Source organism: Pelophylax lessonae (assembly GCF_965119305.1).
Source record: "Pelophylax lessonae genome assembly, chromosome: 4".
Taxonomy (NCBI): Eukaryota; Metazoa; Chordata; class Amphibia; order Anura; family Ranidae; genus Pelophylax; species Pelophylax lessonae.
Window position 1 is genome coordinate 384,681,478 of NC_138771.1, and position 20,236 is coordinate 384,701,713.

A 20,236-nucleotide genomic window follows, 5' to 3' on the forward strand; every position below is an offset into this window, starting at 1 on the left:
CCCAATAAAAGACCCCTAAGAAGAACAAAAAGCATTCTCTTACGAAACAGCAGCCTGCAAAACCTTGCGGCCGAAAGAGGCATCCGAAGATGCCAACAAATCCACCTTGTAGAACTTGGTAAAGGTGTGCACAGACGACCAAGTCGCTGCCTTACAAACTTGTACAGAGGCCTGACGGCCAAAAGCCCAAGAGGCACTCAGCGCTCTAGTAGAATGCGCCTTCACAGGGAAAGGAGGAACCTGACCCTTGATTGAATAAGTCTGAACAACCGTCTGCCTGATCGATATGGATATGGTCGCAGCAGACGCAGCTAAACCTTTGAGGACCGTCCGCAAGGACAAAGAGTCTGATTTTCTAAAGGACTCAGTAACCGTCAGATAAACTCTTATCGCCCGAACCACATCCAAAGAATGCAGAGCAATTTCCTTGGGATGCTTAGGACATAAGGAAGGCAACACGATGTCTTCATTAAAATGAAAATCCGACACCACCTTAGGAAGAAAAGACGGATTAGGGCGGAGGACCACTTTATCCCTGTGAACCACCAAGTAAGGCGAACGACAGGACAGTTCTGCGACAAAGAAAGCAGAGAAATCTCCCTAATATTCTCAAAAGGAGGCTTTTGAAGAACAGACAAAACCAGATTGAGATCCAACGGGGATCTCCACAGAGGAGCCAGATGACGCACTACTTGAATAAAAGTGCGAATCAAGCTATTAGAAGGCCAAAAGCTTAGCTATAGAAAATAAGCGAGGGTGCAGCTGCAGCGATTCACACCATGAAATGTACGATTTCCACATACGATGATAGATCTTCCTAGCTGTCAACTTCCTGGCCTTCAAAAGGGTAGGAATCACCGAGTCAGAAAGACCTCTATCCCTCAACACCAAGCCGTTAAAGCCAGCGACCGTAAAGCAGGATGGAAGATTGGTCCCTGAGACAGCAGATCTTCCCATAAAGGAAGTCACCATGGAGGATCCGCGACCATGCTTACCAGGTCTGCATGACGAGGCCAGTCCGGTGCCACCAGAACGACTGGAATGCCTTCCACCACAACCCGGTGAAGAAACCTCAGCAGGAGGACGAGCGGAGGGAAGGCTTAAATCAGGCGATACTGGCTACAAGGAGCCACCAGAGCGTCTGTGGCGTCGGTCAGAGGAACCCGAGACCTAGCCACAAACTGCTGGACTTTCCTGTTGAGGCGAGACGCAAAACAGATCCACCTCCGGAGTCCCCCCCCCCCCCCCCGGGCACAAAGGAGGTGAAACATCTCCGGATGAAGGGACCATTCCCCTTGATCCAACACCTGACTCAGGTAATTTGCTTGCCAATTCTCCCCACCCGGAATGTGGACTGCTGAAAGAGCCAGAACATTGGCTTCCGCCCAAAACAGAATCTCAACCACCTCCTTGACCGCCAGGACACTCTTAGTGCCCCCTTGATTGATGCAAGCCACCGCCGTGGCAGTGTCCGACTGAATCCGAACCGGAGAACCACGTAGCCGACTTGTCCAATGAAACAAGCAAAGCTTGATCTCCCTCAGCTCCAGAATATTGATCGGCAAGGACGACTCTTCTGTCACCCAAGTCCCCTGGGCACACATCTTCTCCAGCACTCCACCCCAGCCAGACAGGCTGGCATCCGTGGTGACCACTGTCCAGAACAGCGGAAGGAAAGACTTGCCCTGACACAGAACTGGTGACTGGATCCCCCAGTAGAGAGCAGACTTTGTGAGATGGCTCAAACAAATCTTCTGGTCCAATGACCGAGGATCCCTGTACCATTTTGCCAGAATCTCTTTCTGCAGAGGCTTCAAGTGAGCCTGAGAAAATAGGACCGCTTTGAAAGGTAGCTACCATCAGGCCCAGGGCCCTCATGCAACCACGCAAGGAGGACTGATTGGTTTCCATCAGCAAACTGATCGCACTTTGCAACTTCTGAAGCTTTTTCAAGGGAAGAAAGACCCTCGCCAGAGCAGAGTCAGCCCCAGATAAGTGACCTATATGGATGTCGTCACAGGGCGCCAGCCAGCCCCCCACCACAGGGTACCTGCCAGCCACCACAGGGTGCCTGCCAGCCAGCCACCCACCACAGGGTGCCAGCCACCCACCCACCACAGGGTGCCAGCCACCCACCCACCACAGGGTGCCAGCCACCCACAACAGGGTGCCAGCCAGCCAGCCACCCACCCATCACAGGGTGCCAGCCAGCCAGCCAGCCACCCCAGGGTGTCAGCCAGCCACCCACCACAGGGTGCCAGCCAGCCATTTTGTTTAAGCCTATATTAGTGTCTGACTCTCTTGTTTCATGGAGATGGATGGAGATAGAAAAATTAAAAGTGTGGTCTGGGACTATTTCTCTTCTCCATCTCCAGGAAAATCAGCAGCACTGTGCAACACTTGCAAAAACAATGTGAGCATGGGATCAATAACTGCAAAAACCAAAAAATACGTCTAATCTTTGGGCCCATCTAAGAGTTCATCATGTTGAATTGTATAATGCAGCACAGAAAAAACAAAATGAATCACAAGGTGAATCATCCCTGTCCCAGGCAACAATAACAGATCTGTTTCAGAAAAAAAACAGGTGGCAAAAATGTGATGGAAGATTCCAACTGCTGGACAGAGTAATCACAGAGATGATGGTGACTGATAACCAGCTATTTACAAAAGTGTGACTCTGGATTTAAGGTTGATGTCCATAGTTGAGCCAAGGTACACACTGAAGAGTGACAAATTTTATGGGACTGAAATGCTGCAAAAGATTCACCAAAAGGTCCTCGACAAAGTAAAGACTATGCTGCAACCAGAGAATGCTGGCAACAAACTCATTCATGATGGACTGCTGGTCAGGACAAACAGAATCACTAATGAGTCTTACATGCCACTTCATTGACAGCGAATGGACAAGAAGGCATTTTGTGTTGAATACAAAAGTGATGCAAGGATCCCACACTGGTGAGTACATTAAAGAAATGTTTCTAGGCATGCTAGAAGAATGGGGAATCACCAAAGGCCGAGTGATGCTTGTGCTGCGAGACAGTCAAACGAACATGGTTAAAGGTATGAGACTTGCTGACCAGAAAGCTTTGCTGGACATTATTACCAAGCTGAAGAAGTGCGCAGGCCATTTCCCATATTCTGTTCTTGCCAAGCAGCGACTGAGGTGCATTCAGGAAGACCTTGGCCTACCTAAAAACAACCTGATACAGGCTGTTCCAACACGATGGAACTCACGCTACACATGTTACAAAGGGTGCTAGAGCAGAAGCGAGAACTCACTATATATTCTGGTGAATATGGACGGAGGACATTCTTGTCCTACTGCAGATCAGTGGGACATAGTAGCCAACATTATAGAGACGCTCGTACCCATTGAGGAAGTGACACTGGAGGTGAGTCCTTACACAACTCACCTGTTTCCTCTGTGATCCCATGTGTGAGAGAGTCCTGAAGATGCTTCAACAGAATGAAGGACCGAACACATGTGGCATCAAAGCATGTAGAGGCAGGCCATGAGGGACAGCCTCGCCAAAAGGTTTGAAAAGCATGAGGAGAATAAAAATGTTGTGCTTGCATGTCTTTTGGATCCTCGATACAAGAACAATCCTCTCTCTTCTGATGATGTATTGGCCAAAGCAAAGCAATGGCTTACAGAAGATCTTTAACCACTTCCCGACCAGTCACTGGGACTGTACTGCGGCAAAGTTGCTCGATTCCGTCCAGCGACGTAGACCTACGTCGCTAGACTCCTCCCCCTGTAGGCGGCGCGCTCCCGCTGTTTTCAGTCACAGCGGGAGTTGGGTCAGGGGAGGAGCGGCGGCGATCGCCGCTGCTCTTCCCCGATCGTCGGGGAATCGAGTTTGGAGATCCGCCCGCTTGTGTAAACAGAGTGGGCGGATTTCCTAAGTGACAAGGAGTGACAGATTGCAGTGTTCAGCATAGCTGAACATGCGATCTGTCCTTGTGTCACTCAGTCACCTCCCCCCACACACGTTAGTAAGCACCAGGCATACATTAACCCCTCCCTCTCCAATAAAGTTAACCCCTTCCCTGCCAGTGTCATTTTTACAGTAACAGTGCATATTTATAGCACTGATTACTGTAGAAATGTCACCGGTACCCCCAAAAGTGTCAAAAATGTCAGTCAGGGGTCCGATCTGTCCGCCGCAATGTCGCAGTCCCACACATTACGCGTTAAAAAAAAAAAAAAACACCAAAAATTACAGAAATCTTTCCCTTAGTTAGTAAACGCAATAACTTTTGCACAAACCAATCAAAATACGCTTATTGTGATTTTTTTTTTTTTACCAGACATAGGTAACAGAAAACAAATTGACCAAAAATTAAAAAAAAATTTTGATTTAATTTTTTTGGGGGGGAATTTCATATAAAAAAAAAATGTTAAAAATATTGTTATTTTTTTAAAAAATAAACGCTTTTTTTGTTTATAGCGCAAAAAGTAAAAATCACACAGGTGATCAAATACAACCCAAAAGAAAGCTCTGTTTGTGGGAAAAAAAGGACGTAAATTTCGTTTGGGTACGGCGTCGCACGACCGCGCAATTGTCAGTTTAAATTCGCACAGCGCCGAATCGCAAAAATTGGCCTGGACGTAAGACAGCAAAATCCTCCGGTGGTAAAGTGGTTAACAGAAGGTGCAGGAGGTTCCTCCTGACGAAAAGAAAAAATTCATTGTGGTCAAATAGATGCAATGTCCAGCTTTTTATTGGGGCCTCATGCAGAGGATTCATCAGAATTGGCAATAATGAGCCTGGATGATTAACTTCTCCTATTTGAAAGAACCAGTAATTGACAGAAGAAGTGATCCTCTTCAGTGGTGGAAAGAAAATGAGGCACGCTACAATCAGTGCAAAACTGGTAGAAAAAAAATGTAGACAGTGGACTGGAGTCAGTGCCAGAGGACACTACTGCTGAGCTGCAGTAGAGCACCACTCACTGCTGCAACAAAATCACTACGGCAGTAGTGATTTAAAATATTGCAGTGAGTGACCTATTGCAGAGGTAGTCCACTGACTCCAGTCCAATCCACTGTGTAGCTGTTGCCTTGCTTTTTTTTTAGCAGTATTGCACTGACTGCCTTACTGCAGAGGTAGTCCCCCCACTGACTCCAGTCCAATCCACTGTATGTGTTGTGCAGCTGTTGTTGCATTGCTTTTTTTCTAGTAGTATTGCACTGACTGCAGTAGTTGCAGTGAGTGCCATACTGCAGAGTAGGGATGCACCGATCCGATATTCGGATCGGAAATCGGCCCCGAACCGGGCAAAATAGCTGGATCGAAGATCGGTAAAATTTAGCGGTCCCACGGGCCGATCCGGGGCATCGCAGCACCTACGTCATTAATCAGCCTCACGTGTGTGTGTGTGTGTCGGGTATGGAGCGCACCAAAGAGTCGGCAGTGTGGAGATATTACACGCTCGCCACACCAAAGAGTTCCACAGCTGTTTGCAATGTCTGCAAAGCGAATGTTTCGAGGGGAGGTGGTATAACAGCAAAGTTCAATACTACCAATTTAATCAGGCACATCCAGAAACACCACGCTAAGGAGCACGCTGAATTCCTGCAGCTCACAAAACCAAAGTAGCGGACAATACAGCCCCGCAGCAACAAACTTTGCAGGATGCATTTCAACGATGCGAAAAGTTTCCGATGGAAAGTATGAAAGCATCAGCAATAACACAGAAAGTTTTAGAATTGTTTTAGATGGTCAACCAATGTCAGTTGTTGAAAATGAGGGCTTCTGTCGCCTACTGGAACACATGGAGCTGAGGTACTCTCTTTCATCACGCAAGTATTTTTCTGAGACCGCAGTGCCAGAACTGTACAAAAAAAGTTTGCCAACACGTCTCCAAAGAGATTAAAGATATAAAGGCTATGAGCTTTACTACAGATATATGGAGCTCCAATGTGTGTCCAAAGCTATGTAGAGTCCTGCAAGCTACCCCCCTGTTCTAGATTTTTAAAACTGCTGCAAACACCTCACTCCTCAAAAAAAGTGCACCGTGCTATAAATTAAATAAATAGTGTTGCGCAAGTTTAAAAATCACTACGTGTAAATTAATCTATCAATATTAGTGACAATCCCAGATTGTGCCGTGTATGGTAAACTAAAAACCAATTGTATGATGCAAAGTTGATGCGATGTGTACCATACTCTATAAACTCCAAAACAATAATTGATATGTGCTCAGTGCTAAATTGTTAATTAGCATTAATAATAAACAATACATCAAACTATAAAGTGCTGTGTGTTGATTCGGTGAGGATATATCGATATTCCTAAATTACTGCAATATGTGCTTATTAGATCCTCTCATGCAGAAAAATTTATATTTGTAATCAATATCAAAATATAATCCATAAAGTGCTTATAAATATTAAAAATATAAGTCCATTAGTGCACTAAGGTGCCAAGTGCTTGTGGCTTATAAATAATAAGTCCATTATTGCATAAAAAGTGCCAAGTGCTTGTGGATAATCCTCTATGTTGTGCTCAATCCACCAGACTGTGGATGTGTTCCCAACCAATGTGTGTGACCGATATGTCACAAAGCCTTCTCACTTCGTGCACCCCCTTGTGATTGGGCGCTCACCTTAGAATAGAGATATACAAGCCCCAAAACATGGACAGTAGTTTCTCCTCTGGGATACTTCTCCTCACTTCCACTCAGACCCTGCTATTTTGCTGGCAGCACCTTCCTACAAATACCACCGATTCTCCAGAGGGGGCGATATCATGCAGAAAAAAATAGCTCCAAATAGTGCCTATATCCTTTAAAAACTTTATTTCATATAGAGTAAAAGTGTGTACACTCACATTTTCTGGTGCATACATGCACCTGTAAACCGCTAAGGAACGTTTGCTAGGTAGCCTCCGGATGCCTTCCTGGCGTGCTGGGAGCCGCCTCGGCTGTGCGACCGTCCTCTCTGGTCTGCCTGATAGTCTCACCTACTCTCGGTGCAACGCTCCGTCCGTCCTAGCCCCTCCCCTACGCGTGATGACACAGGGACCTAGTGTCTTCCTCAGGGGGATCTGATTGGACGGCGGATCGTTCGTGACTTCTTATAGGGCTGAGTGACGCCATGTTATTGTAGCTCATTATGCAGACCTCTTTATGTGCTTAGTGCGATTGAATCTCTGTAAATGGATAATAGGAAGGACAGGAGCTGACTATCTTTTGGTGTCTCCCTTACAACCATTCTGGCATCCGTGGTACATGCATAATACAGGTCCCTCTCAAAAAATTAGCATATCGTGATAAAGTTCATTATTTTCTGTAATGTACTGATAAACATTAGACTTTCATATATTTTAAAATTAATTACACACAACTGAAGTAGTGCAAGCATTTTATTGTTTTAATATTGATGATTTTGGCATACAGCTCATGAAAACCCAAAATTCCGATCTCAAAAAATTAGCATATTTCATCCGACCAATAAAAGAAAAGTGTTTTTAATACAAAAAAAAGTCAACCTTCAAATAATTATATTCAGTTATGCACTCAATACTTGGTCAGGAATCCTTTTGCAGAAATGACTGCTTCAATGCGGCGTGGCATGGAGGCAATCAGCCTGTGGCACTGCTGAGGTGTTATGGAGGCCCAAGATGCTTTGATTGCGGCCTTCAGCTCATCCAGAGTGTTGGGTCTTGCGTCTCTCAACTTTCTCTTCACAACATCCCACAGATTCTCTATGGGGGTTCAGGTCAGGAGAGTTGGCAGGCCAATTGAGCACAGTAATACCATGGTCAGCAAACCATTTACCAGTGGTTTTGGCACTGAGCAGGTGCCAGGTCATGCTGAAAAATGAAATCTTCATCTCCATAAAGCTTTTCAGCAGATGGAAGCATGAAGTGCTCCAAAATCTCCTGATAGCTAGCTGCATTGACCCTGCCCTTGACAAAACACAGTGGACCAACACCAGCAGCTGACATGGCACCCCAGACCATCACTGACTGTGGGTACTTGACACTGGACTTCAGGCATTTTGGTATTTCCCTCTCCCCAGTCTTCCTCCAGACTCTGGCACCTTGATTTCTGAATGACATGTAAATTTGCTTTCATCCGAAAAAAGTACTTTGGACCACTGAGCAACAGTCCAGTGCTGCTTCTCTGTAGCCCAGGTCAGGCGCTTCTGCCGCTGTTTCTGGTTCAAAAGTGGCTTGACCTGGGGAATGCGGCACCTGTAGCCCATTTCCTGCACACGCCTGTACACGGTGGCTCTAGATGTTTCTACTCCAGACTCAGTCAACTGCTTCCGCAGGTCCCCCAAGGTCTGGAATCGGTCCTTCTCCACAATCTTCCTCAGGGTCCGGTCACCTCTTCTCGTTGTGCAGCGTTTTCTGCCACACTTTTTCCTTCCCACAGACTTCCCACTGAGGTGCCTTGATACAGCACTCTGGAAACAGCCTATTCGTTAAGAAATTTCTTTCTGTGTCTTACCCTGGGAGTTTTACTACTCCCATTTGCCTGAACTCCAGGCCTGCCAATTTTCCATCACTGGAATATGCACATAGGGCTGGAACATATCGTTCTGCCCACCTCAGGACGCCGGCCATTTTTTTGGCCACTAGGGCACTTTTGGTGCCCCCTTGATGATTAATATATGCCACGGCTGTGGCATTGTCCGATTGAATCCTTCCCGGACACCCCTGCAGATGGTCCGTCCACTGGGACAGGCAGAGCCTGATTGCCCGAATTTCCAGGATGTTGATCAGCAGACTGGACTCCTCCTGAGACCAGACACCTTCCCATCCGAACAGGCTAGCATCCGTGAAGACCACCGTCCAGTACAGGGGAAGAAATTACTTTCACTGTCGAAGCGCCGGGGAGCAAATCCACCAAATTAGGGATTCCCTCGTACCTTGGCTCAACAGGATCAGATTGCCCAGGGACCATGGGTTCTTGTCCCACTTTGCTAGAATCTCTTTTTGCAGAGGTCTGGTATGGAACTGAGCAAATGAAACCGCCTCGAAGGTGGAGACCTTCAGGCCCACCACTCTCATGCAAGTTCTGAGAGATGATCGGCGGTTGGATAACAAGAGCCGAATCGCCTGTTGCATTTTCAGCAGCTTTGTTTCTGGAAGAAACAACCAGGCTGAGGATGAATCCTGAGTCAGACCCAGGTAGTCCAGCATGTTGGACAGAGTCAGAGCTGATTTCTGAAAATTCAGAGTCCAGCTGAACTCTTGCAGTGTTTGCACCGTGATGTCCAGATCTTCCTTCAGGACAGACAGACTCTGCTCTCAGAAGGAGATTGTCGAGGTACCCCAGTACCGAGATCCCCCTCTGCCCGAGTAAGGCCAAGACATTTGTGAACACCCGAGGAGCTGAGGCTAGACCAAAGAGTAACACCACGAATTGATAATTCTCCTTGCCTACGGCAAAGCGAAGAAAATAGATAAAAATGGTAAAAAAGGCGCTGGTATCCCTGATTATAAACTAGATATCAATGGTGCACCAATTTTCCGAAAATTATATAAATGTGTAAAATACAAATATCTGTGACAAATTGCTTAATGTTATAAAATTAAAAAATTAATATAAGGTGCAATGCCTGGTGTTCGTCTGTGACAAGGAATAAATTAAGGTAAATAGTAACTTATTCTTAAAAAATATGTAGGTTAAATTTTATAACCACTAATCATATATACCATCATAAACTTTTGTAAAGTGCTAGTGCCACATAATATATTGTGCAAACCCAATAAGGTGCTGAAAGGTGCAATAAAGAACCAATAAAGTGCTAGTGATCACTTAATAAACTTCTAATTAAAAAAACGTATGTGAAAAAACGCATATACAAAATAATGTATGAATTAGATTGGAAATTGGTTCCACATATACAAAATGAGGTGCATTTCTAAGGTGCTCAAAGGGTTAAAGCAGCAATCCAACAAAAACAGTTTATGCAAGGTAGTGAATGATATTGCTTGAATATCAGGTGCTCCAGTGCATAAAGATGATCATCTTTGCCTCTTACCGGATACAGGTGGGTCACACAGACCCCACAAGCCTGTGATCCCTTTATCCTTTGGTGGATCAAACCATAGGAACACCTCCTCTCCTCTTGGATATTAGTTGAATGACTCCAAAAAGATAATTAGCTCCTTCTCCTCACTCCTCCAAATAATTACCTCTCACATGTGTTTTTTAAAGCACATGTGCAGGGAAACAAATAGAAAGCCAAAAATAGTGTAATACTGCAACTTTATTAACAAATATACATCTAGTTAAAAAGTGGCTGCTTACTATTAGTTGTGCCCACCCGACACAGGGCAATAGGCACAGCGAAGCAAAGAAAATGCTGATGCTCAACATATATTTGGGTATGAAGGCAAGTGTCCTCGATATTGATAGGAGGGCAGAAAATCCCCTTGATGCAGCCACTTCCATGCAAATGGACTCTATTCTATATTTCTGAACCCACACAAAGCAGTTCAGGGCCTTGGGGTCCAAGATTGGACGGACCTTGCCCTCCTTCCTTGGAACCGTAAATAGGTTTGAATAAAACCTCTGAAAATGTTCCGACTCTGGGATTGGTACAATGACTCCTTGTGATAGCAGATCCTGAACTGCCCCGAAGCCGATCCGGGGACAGGCGCAGGTTGGAAGAAAGAATATTGCCAGGGGCAAGGACCGAAACTCGATCTTGTAACTGGACCAACTCGTGGACCCATTTATCTTGAATGGAGGAGGTCCACCGGTCCGTAAAAAAGGGAAGACGTCCCCCCACCCCATGAATGGGTGAGAACAACCCTTCAGGCAGAGGAGTGCTTGTCTGCGGGGCCAGCAGACCAGCAGAGCATGCCTTAGACTTACCAACCCATGGTCTTTTGGAACCTCCAGAGAAGGTACAGGAGGATTTAGACCCCTTGTCCTGCGACCCTGCCTGACGGAAGGGCTGTTTGTGGGTCGAGAAGATAGGACCACGTTTGCGGTGAGGTTCTCTGGTCTTTGTAGCCTGCATTGAACAGGGTGCTCTTGCCTCCCATGAGACCTTTTATGATCTCTTCCATGGAAGCTCCGAACATGCAGGCCCCCCACAAAGGGGAGATCCGTCAGCACATTTTTGGAGGCCAGGTCCGCAGACCAGCATATCAACCAGATCATTCGGTGCAGAGTCACCGCTGTCACCAACACCCTGCAGGCTAAAGGGGCCACATCCAGGGAGGCATCACAGATAGACTGTAGCCCCTGTATCAACTGGTTCGCCCAGTTGCTCAGGAAGACCCCCTTCCAAATCCTGACGTAAAAGCATTGCCCATTCCGTTAAGGCCTGGGAGACCAAGGTTATGGCAAACACTGCCCTCTAGATTGAACCTGCCACAGTAAACAGATAAAACGGACCAGAGATTCAGCCTTCCTATCTACAGGGTCTTATAAGGATGGAGCCTCCTCCACTGGCAGCAACGTGACTTTATTAAACCTAGAAACCTGAGAATCCACCACCGGTGGAACTGTCAGTTTCTTTAAGAGGGACTCCTCAAATGGATACCTCCTAGTGAAATGCTTAGGTATGCCAACTAGGGATGCACCGAAATTTCGGCCACCGAAATTATCGGCCGAAAATGAGCCTCTCTCATTTCGGCCGATAATGGGTTAACAGTGCCGAAATTAATATGGCCGCCGTGAGGAAGGAGGAGGGCGCAGCGCAGGGCAGGTTTTAAAAGTCCCGCCTCTGACCGGCCGCCCGCCTCTCAATTGACGTCCCTACTACGATATCTGTGCATTAATGAAGTGTCATACCAGGCGGGGGGGCGGGGCGAGCGGCCGCTAATAGATAGCACTATGTGATCCTTCCCTGTCAGATCAGTGGTACTGTGTGTGAATGAGAACTGAGCTGACACCGGGCGGGGGGGGGGGCGGGAGGAGCGGCCGCTAATAGATACAACTATGTGAGCCTTCACTTCACTTACAGAGGAGATACGTGCCTGACATGTAAGTGAAGTCTCACATAGTTGTATCCATTAGCGGCCGCTCCTCCCCCCGCCCGGTGTCAGCTCAGTTCTCATTCACACACAATACCACTGAGCTGACAGGGAAGCATCACATAGTGCTATCTATCTATTAGCGGCCGCTCGCCCCGCCCCCCCCCCCCCCCGCCCGGAGTGTCCTCTTCAATTCACGATGTATATGAATGAACGAAGTTAAGGCTCACATAGTTACAGATATTAGCGGCCGCTCCCCCCGCCCTCCCTCCTGGTGGGTCACTTCATTCATGGACAGAGAGGGACGCTGAGGCTGATGGGGGGGGGGGGGGAGGGGGGAGGCAGCTTACCATTGGTATTAGTATTAATTATGCAGCATGAGGGGGTTAATGTATTGCCACTACTGGTCACTGATGCATTCATGACCAACCAGTGGCAGTTAATTAACCCCTTTGTGCTGCATTAGTGCAACCAGTATCAGTGTTAATTAACACTGGTTGCACTGCTACTGGTTGCACTAATGCAGCACAAAGGGGTTAAATAACTACCACTGGTCGGTCACTAATGCATCAGTGACAATACATTAACCCCCTCATGCTGCATAATACTAATACCATTGGTAATTAAATTAACCTATTGCCAACCCATCACAGTACATATACTGTGACAGGGTGGCAGCGACAGGTTTACGTCGCTGCCTGTTTTTGGCGTATGCCCCTCTTCTACCTATTTTAAAATTATTTGGGGAAAAAGTCATTTTCGGTTTCGGTTTTCGGCCAATGGCATCCTGCATTTTCGGTTTCGGCCCAAAATTTTCATTTCGGTGCATCCCTAATGCCAACCATGCGTTTCGGGGACCCCCACTGACACGCGACAATCTCGTCAAAACAGGCAGAAAAGGTGAACGCCTTAGCCACCTTGGATGGCCTGCAGGTGCCAAATTGCACCGGTGCGGCCGATGCAGCATTAGCTGTGTCCTCCATTTTTAACGTTTCCCGCACTGATACAATCAGTGCCTCCACAAGTACTTTTTCTTGCGCAGATGTAGTGGAAGAAGAATCATCCTCACTGTCAGACCACTCAAAGTGCCTGGACGCAGACCCCGTGGGGTGACTCGTGTCTGCAGCGGCCAAATAAGACTCAGAGTCTGAGGAATCAGAGGAAGCAGATGAAGGTGGAGGGCGCTTTTTACTAGGTCTCTTTTGGAGAGCCATGTCCACTTTTGACACCAATGACTGCATGACCGCCGTCATGGCCCCTAGGACAGACTGAGACCCAGAGGGTCCTGCAGCTTCTGAGAGTGGGTCAGGTGGTGACAGGAGTTCTAGGGGCTCCATGGTACCCTGGAGGCCACCAGCAAAAGCAATGTAAAACCACTGTGAAAAAAAACTCCTACCGCTGCACCGGTGGCACTACAGGTCTCAGCAGCACTGTAATAGCAGAAAAAGTGAGATATACCGCCCCAGGAACTAACCACCAACCGACTTATAGGGAGATAGAAGCGCCAACAGCCTGCTGCACGCCAATCAAGAGGGAAGAGGCAACGGTTGAGCTGTCACTAGAGGCCACCTGCCAAGCACCGGTCCTTTCTGGCTTCAAGAAAATGCGTGATTCCCGGGACCCACGGGGACCCCTGAGTTACTGTCAGCAGCAAAGTTTTGTCAGCCTATACAGGGACCCCCCCAAAACCCCACAGGACAAATGCCACACAAAAAGGCAAGTGGAGCCACCATCAGCGCGCTCCGTCCCCCCTCCAGCCACAGCTCACCAACACCACAGAGGGAAACAATTCAACAGTTTAAACAAGAACATTTCTCCCTCATCCCAGAATGCGAGGGGGATGTTAGTGCAGGGGTAGCCCCGCTAGTGAGGGGGGGTTGCATATGGGTTAGGACCTATGTGGGGCCTACCGACTCGGGGAGGGGCCCATGTCCACCACAAATTTTTCCAAGGGAGAGGGGGGGGGGGGGACACTACTCCGGACAGATCACCTCCCAATCTTGGAACGGGGGACGCTGTGGGCCAGAGGTGCGCTGCCACTCCGGCCACAACCAGGTCGTATGCATCTTCGTGAGGTGTTCCACTCGCAGGCCAGCCCCCGTCCTGTGGGGCTATGTCGCGGCTACCTAGTGCAGAGCTACGTTCGCCACACGCTCGCTGGCCAGACTGGGGAGCCCGTAAGGATCTAAGATATCCAGTGCGTTACCCAGTCTGGCAGTGGATTGTAGTTCTCATAGGAACAGACTTTTTTTTTTTTTTTTTTTTTTACAATCAAAAGGAAAAAAGTTCCCTTTAAAAAAGGAAAAAATGCCAGGACCATAGATCCCACCAAGGAGCTAGGTCCTTACTCCTGACTAGGCAGGAAAAAAAAAAAAACTGAGATCCTATAGCAGGAAGTGGGAGTATACCCCCCTGGGACTGCCCTATAGGCGTATAACAAGATTTTTTTAAACCCTTTTCCGCCTAGTGTCCTACTCCTAAGAAGAGCAGCATAACTCATCGGTCAATAAAGATATGAAGCGGTGTCCATCAATGAACGAAAGAGAAACATGCATTTATTTATTTTTTTTTAAGGTGAACTTATCTTTTAATATTCTGGCCAATAGAATGCAATAAATACTTAAAACATGTTCAGGTGTTCAGATGGGATAAAAGAGTTCCTTACTCAGGACAGGGCAACAACCCCTAGGAAAGGAGATGAACAGCAGCAAGGAAAAACTGTCCAAAACTTTAGTTTGTATCCCCAGGAATTGACACACTGGATCCAGATAGATATCCTGGAACCAGAAGTACAACAGACAACCCACCCATTCCAACAAGATGGGGCACTGCTTTTCAAAGGACTGGGGGACCAGAGCAAGACTTGGCTCCCTTAAATAACCATGTCTCAAACAAACGAAAGTCTAGTCTAGAATAAAGAGAAGTTTGTACTAGACTTCAGCTTGGAGCCACAGGCCTGATATGGAGATGTCCCTGCTGTCATATACTTTGCCAGTGTCTAATCACTCATTGGCATCTGCATATAACCCAACCCATGGTTAAAAGACTAAAGATCCTAAAGTACGGGTCTTTAGGTATACTTCAAAGTACATCCTCTAAAACTGTAACCTACAGTTGGCAGCTAAACATATCAGAATTCTGACAAGATCTTTAAAGCTTACGTACCTGGGTAACAAGGGGTTCAAGCAGTCGCTCAACTGCCAGTGTACGGATTTCCAAGCTCTTTGGATCCCATTTAAAATTGATGTTTCCAGTGTTTAGAGTCATTTCTAAGGAGAAAGAACACAGTCAGAATAAGCACTATAAAATAAGCATAAAAAAAAAAAAAAAACATGAAAGAATTAATTTGTATTGACAGACAGAGAAGGAGAAAAAAAAAAAAAAATTGTTAGAACACAATGTTGCGAGTTTTGCCTGTAAAAGGTGGGTGTTGATGGATTGTTGCAGGCCGCATAGCTTGGTCTAGGCAGTAAGGCTTAAAGTGTTTGTGAAGTCACTAAAGTGACTTTACATGTATGTAATGCAGATATCCAGCCATTACCAAAACTGTATGTTTGTTAGATATGAAAATGATAATTTCGGACACCGCCGCCGTGGGGTCACGTGATCCCCTGTGTTGGGCGGCCTCGATCTACGGAGAAAAGCAGGAGGGGCCGAGATTTCCCTGTGAAGTCAGCTGGCCAGCAGAGGAGAATCTTCACCCCTCCTGCTTGTCTGCATAGATCAAGGCCGGTGTAGCGTGAGAATTACCTACCCCGTGAGAATTACCTACCCCTCGTCACTTCCGGCCAGGAACAGCTGAGCAGCGCAGCAGTGCGCATGCTCACAGGGCCGGATACCTAAAGGGACGACAGAGGAGCAGACTAGTGCGCATGCGCACTAGTATGGAAATAGCACGGTGTACCGTGGAAAAAACCTACCCACGCGGCGGTTAAATAAAACAGCGGGGTTGCAATAGGAATCATCTCCGCTCCTGTGGCTGTCACTTCCCTGCTCTCGGCAAGTAAATATAAAAGCGGCTGGCGTCTCCGTGATTTATCTTTTCATACAGCCGCCGCCGCTTTTATATTTACTTGCCGAGAGCAGGGAAGTGACAGGCACAGGAGCGGAGATGATTCGTATTGCAGCACAGTTGTTTTAATGTAACAGCTGCATTCCATACAGTGCCGTGAACCGGAAGTGACGAGGGTAGGTTTTTCTCACGGGTAGGTAATTCTCACGGAACACCGGCCAGAACAGGGGATCACGTGACCGCAATGCTGCAGTGTCAGAAACTGTATTTATCCTTTTCATATCTAACACATACAGTTTTGGTAATGGCGACAAACTACAGGACTTAAAAATCTCCACAGGCGACTCTTTAAAATTACGGTTACCAATTTAGAGTTACAGAGGAGGTCTTTTGCTAGAATTATTGCTCTCACTCTGACAATCACGGCAATACCTCAGATGTGCAATTTGAACACTGCTTTCTTTTGCGGGCGCAACTTACGTATGCAATTTCTTTCATGCGTGAGCTCATGGGAATGGGGGGGGGGGGTGTCACTTCAATTTTTTTTCTATTTGAATTTATTTTTAACACGGTTTAAAAATAAAAAATAAAAATCTGATCACTTTTATTGCTGTCACAAGGAATTTTAACATCCCTTGTGATAGTAATAAGCTGTGACAGGTACTCCTTATGGAAGACCCCCAGACCCCTCCACTACACTTCAAAGAATTCAAAATGCCAAAATTAGCATTTAAATCAGCGCCATTAGCATCCGATTAAACCGAAAGAGACGTCACTTCCGGGTTAAACGTGCAGTTCATGCAAGACAGCCCAAGAATTTACAGGAACTGTAGGCTTTTTGCCAGGAAGAATGGGAAGCTTTACCATCTGAGAAGATAAAGAGCCTCATCCACAAATACCACAAAAGACTTCAAGCGGTCATTGATGTTAAAGAACCAAATACAAGGTATTAAGAACTGGGGTATGTGAACTTTTTATCATGGTCATTTGGGTAGTTTCGGTTGTCATTAGGATTTAAAAAAGTATACGCAGTTGATTGATAATAAACGGCTTCAGCCAAACACTAACCATGGGTGAAAAAAGTTTTAGTTATTCACATTCCCTGAAAAATGGCCAAGAAAATCATCAATTCTGCCAGGGTATGTAAACATTTGAGCACAAATTATATATATATATATATATATATATATATATATATATATATATTATACACACACACACACACACAAACATATACATACACACGTCACGGTTTTGAAGTGGTTTACCGAGGCTCATGGCTGCAGCTGTCAGCAATAATCCCAGTATGGTTTTCCTTCAGCAGCCAATTCCCTTTCTTCCAAAAGCGATCCGAGCAGCAGATTAGCTACTGGGTTGCTTTTAGAAGCACCGCGAGGAGTAGTCTCCCTCTCCTACCTCTCTCCCATACATTTTTCTTTTTGTTCCCCCAGGCTCTTCTGTGTCACCCGAGAGCCCGGGATCAGATCTGGCAGTTGCAGCCAATGACAATAGAGGTGATCGGGGACCGGACAATCCCCGATCATCTCTATGGTCAAGGAGACCTAAAGAGATGAGAGTTTCATTACTTTTGGTTAGAGAAAATGTAAACAGTTATTTATTTTCCTCTGTAATACGTGAGAATATGTTTTTTTTTTTTTTAATAGCTCATGCTTTAAAACAGTAGAGGAGAGATTTTATAGACCCCAAGTGGTCTCCATAAAGAGGACATATGCTTTTTTGCTATCACAAGGGATGTTTACATTTCTTGTGATAGCAAAAAATGTTAACGGAAATAAACATTTAAAATTTAAATAGAAAGTGCAAAAAATAGCATTTCGCTGAGTTCATTGACAGACACAAGCTTACAAGAGAGAATAGAGTTTCAACAGAGGTCTTTGTATTCCTTTTATCATAAATAAGGTAATACATTGACATCTCATCAGATAAGGGACAATTAGCGAGACACCATACTAGTCACTGATTTTAGCCAGACGTTAGTCTGTCTGTATTCAACAATAGTGTATTCATTAAAGAGGTTGTAAACCCCCTAAACTTTTTTTTTTTTTTTGAAACCTGCAAGAGAAACACATAATGAGCTAGTATGCATCGCATACTAGCTCATTATGAAATACTTACCTTAGAACGAGCCCCTGCCGTGCCGTCCCCTTAGCTGTATGAAGGGCGACATGTCCAGTCGCCCGTCTTCCAGGATCGCGGCATCCGGCCATCTGATTGGCCGGAGCCGTGGTGACGTCACTCGCGCGGGAGCCGACAGTCACGGCACGGGTCTCTGAAGGAACGGCACGATCGGCCGTTCCTTCAGAGCGCATGAGCCAGTGACGTCACTGGCTGCATGTAAGGTAAATATCTCCTAAACGGTGCAAGTTTAGGAGATATTTACAGTACCTATAGGTAAGCCTTATCATAGGCTTACCTATAGGTAAAAGTTACTGAGGATGGGTTTACTTCCTCTTTAAGTTCATTTGAAATATAAATGTTAAAGATACATTCTTATGTGTGAGAAGATATCAATAATTATGTCATTATATTATGTAAGGCATATACATATATATTTAGGAATGTTATATCACATTTTGGGTTTATATTCTTACAGTAGTAATGTTACTTGGAATTATTCTTTCTATTAAGTGTAAGAACATATGTATCTCGTCACTAATTACCTAATTTCAGAGAAGTTTGTGGTTAAGTTTTTACGACCACTATAGATCTTCCAATCCAGACCAAATGTCTGAAGTGTGTGACAGCATATGGCATGGTCAAATAATTAATGGACTTTCACTAGCAACAGGTCAAAGGTCGTCAGATAACAATATATTTTAATTGTTTGTCAACTACAAAATCTAATGAACGGTATGATACTGCCCTCTTTAGACGAAATACCAAATGCAGTCTTGGGGTATTTTAGATATTTCCCATATAGAAATATTATATTAAAAATATAATCATTGAAATGGCATTACTTGTCAAGGTGAATGATGGAGATACAGATGGACATTTATGTATGTACTGGGAGTATGGACAAAGTTTTATGTTGTGCTTTTATGATTACTCTTACATATAGAGAAATCATCCTTTAATTTTATTATACGAACATTGAATTATCAGGTGAGGTGTGTCTATGACCTCACCAGTTAAGGTATAGAATATCCCAACCAATGGGGATAATGTTTCATCCCTCTGGGTTTAACTTATGGTAACTGTAATACCCTATAAAAGAACAACCCAGATGAGAGATAGGACACAACACATTACACTGCCCATCATACAATACACATACATCACACACACTACTACATCCATCTAAAAGACTCATCCAGACATACTTCATCTTGCTCCATCATTCATCTGAAACTTTGAGGGACGCCAAACGAAACTCCTCCCTCACTCACCACCATCTTAAGAAAGGCACCCATCTTAGGACTCTGGTAACGACTATTTGAAGCTAGCGGCCATCTTAAGTGTGGTAAATATAACTTTGCTATGTTATTTGATTTTATTCAACAATTGTTTATTTCCTTCCTTATATGTTTTATATTGCATATTTAAGGGTAATAAGATTACAATCCCAGCCGTATAAACCATGATATATTTTTCTCTAAAAAGCTGATTTTTGTTTTTATACATTTTCATTAATACCAGATTTAGCGCATTATTGCGAATTAAGTCTTCCGTTTTTGCATGGCTTATTCTCACTCCATCTGCAGTTGAATGACTTTCGGCTATGCGACTCGCAGACAATTGTGGTCTGTTTATATAGAACATACATATGGTTACTTTATGCTATACCTGCTTTAGTTTTACTTTCACTTTGTTTCAGTTTCACTTTCATTATTGAGCTAAACATCATCTTTCTTTTTAAAAGCATATACCAATCTTAGTGAGTACAGTCTACAGTATGGAATATATATAAAATATTTATTCTCAAGACATGTATTCACTATAAATGATCAAACAAGAAGTGACACAAAAAGATAACTCTTACATAAACTACTAACTTCAAACAATCAATGCAATTTTTTCTTAACACCCAAGGAGCTGAGGCGAGACCAAAGGGTAATGTCACAAATTGATAATGCGCCTCGCCTATGGCAAAAACGAAGTTAAGCATCCTTCGATATCGATAGAGGCCAGAAAGTGCCCTTGATGAAGGGAAGCCACAACTGTGCGAATGGACTCCATTCTGAATTTCTGAACACGCACAAAGTGGTTCAGGGCCTTGAGAGCCAGGATTGGGCAAACCCTTCCCCAC

General features: G+C 45.2%; 1 protein-coding gene across 1 annotated transcript in view; it reads right to left on the reverse strand.

Annotated features, from left to right (window-relative positions):
* Positions 1 to 20,236, reverse strand: part of CTNNA1 (catenin alpha 1) — a 342,634-nt gene that overhangs the window by 278,661 nt on the left and 43,737 nt on the right. Inside the window, exon 2 of the mRNA XM_082255676.1 lies at positions 15,120 to 15,223. Coding sequence (XP_082111802.1) covers positions 15,120 to 15,221 — 102 coding nt within the window. The 5' untranslated portion in view covers positions 15,222 to 15,223. The remainder of the gene's footprint in view (positions 1 to 15,119; positions 15,224 to 20,236) is intronic.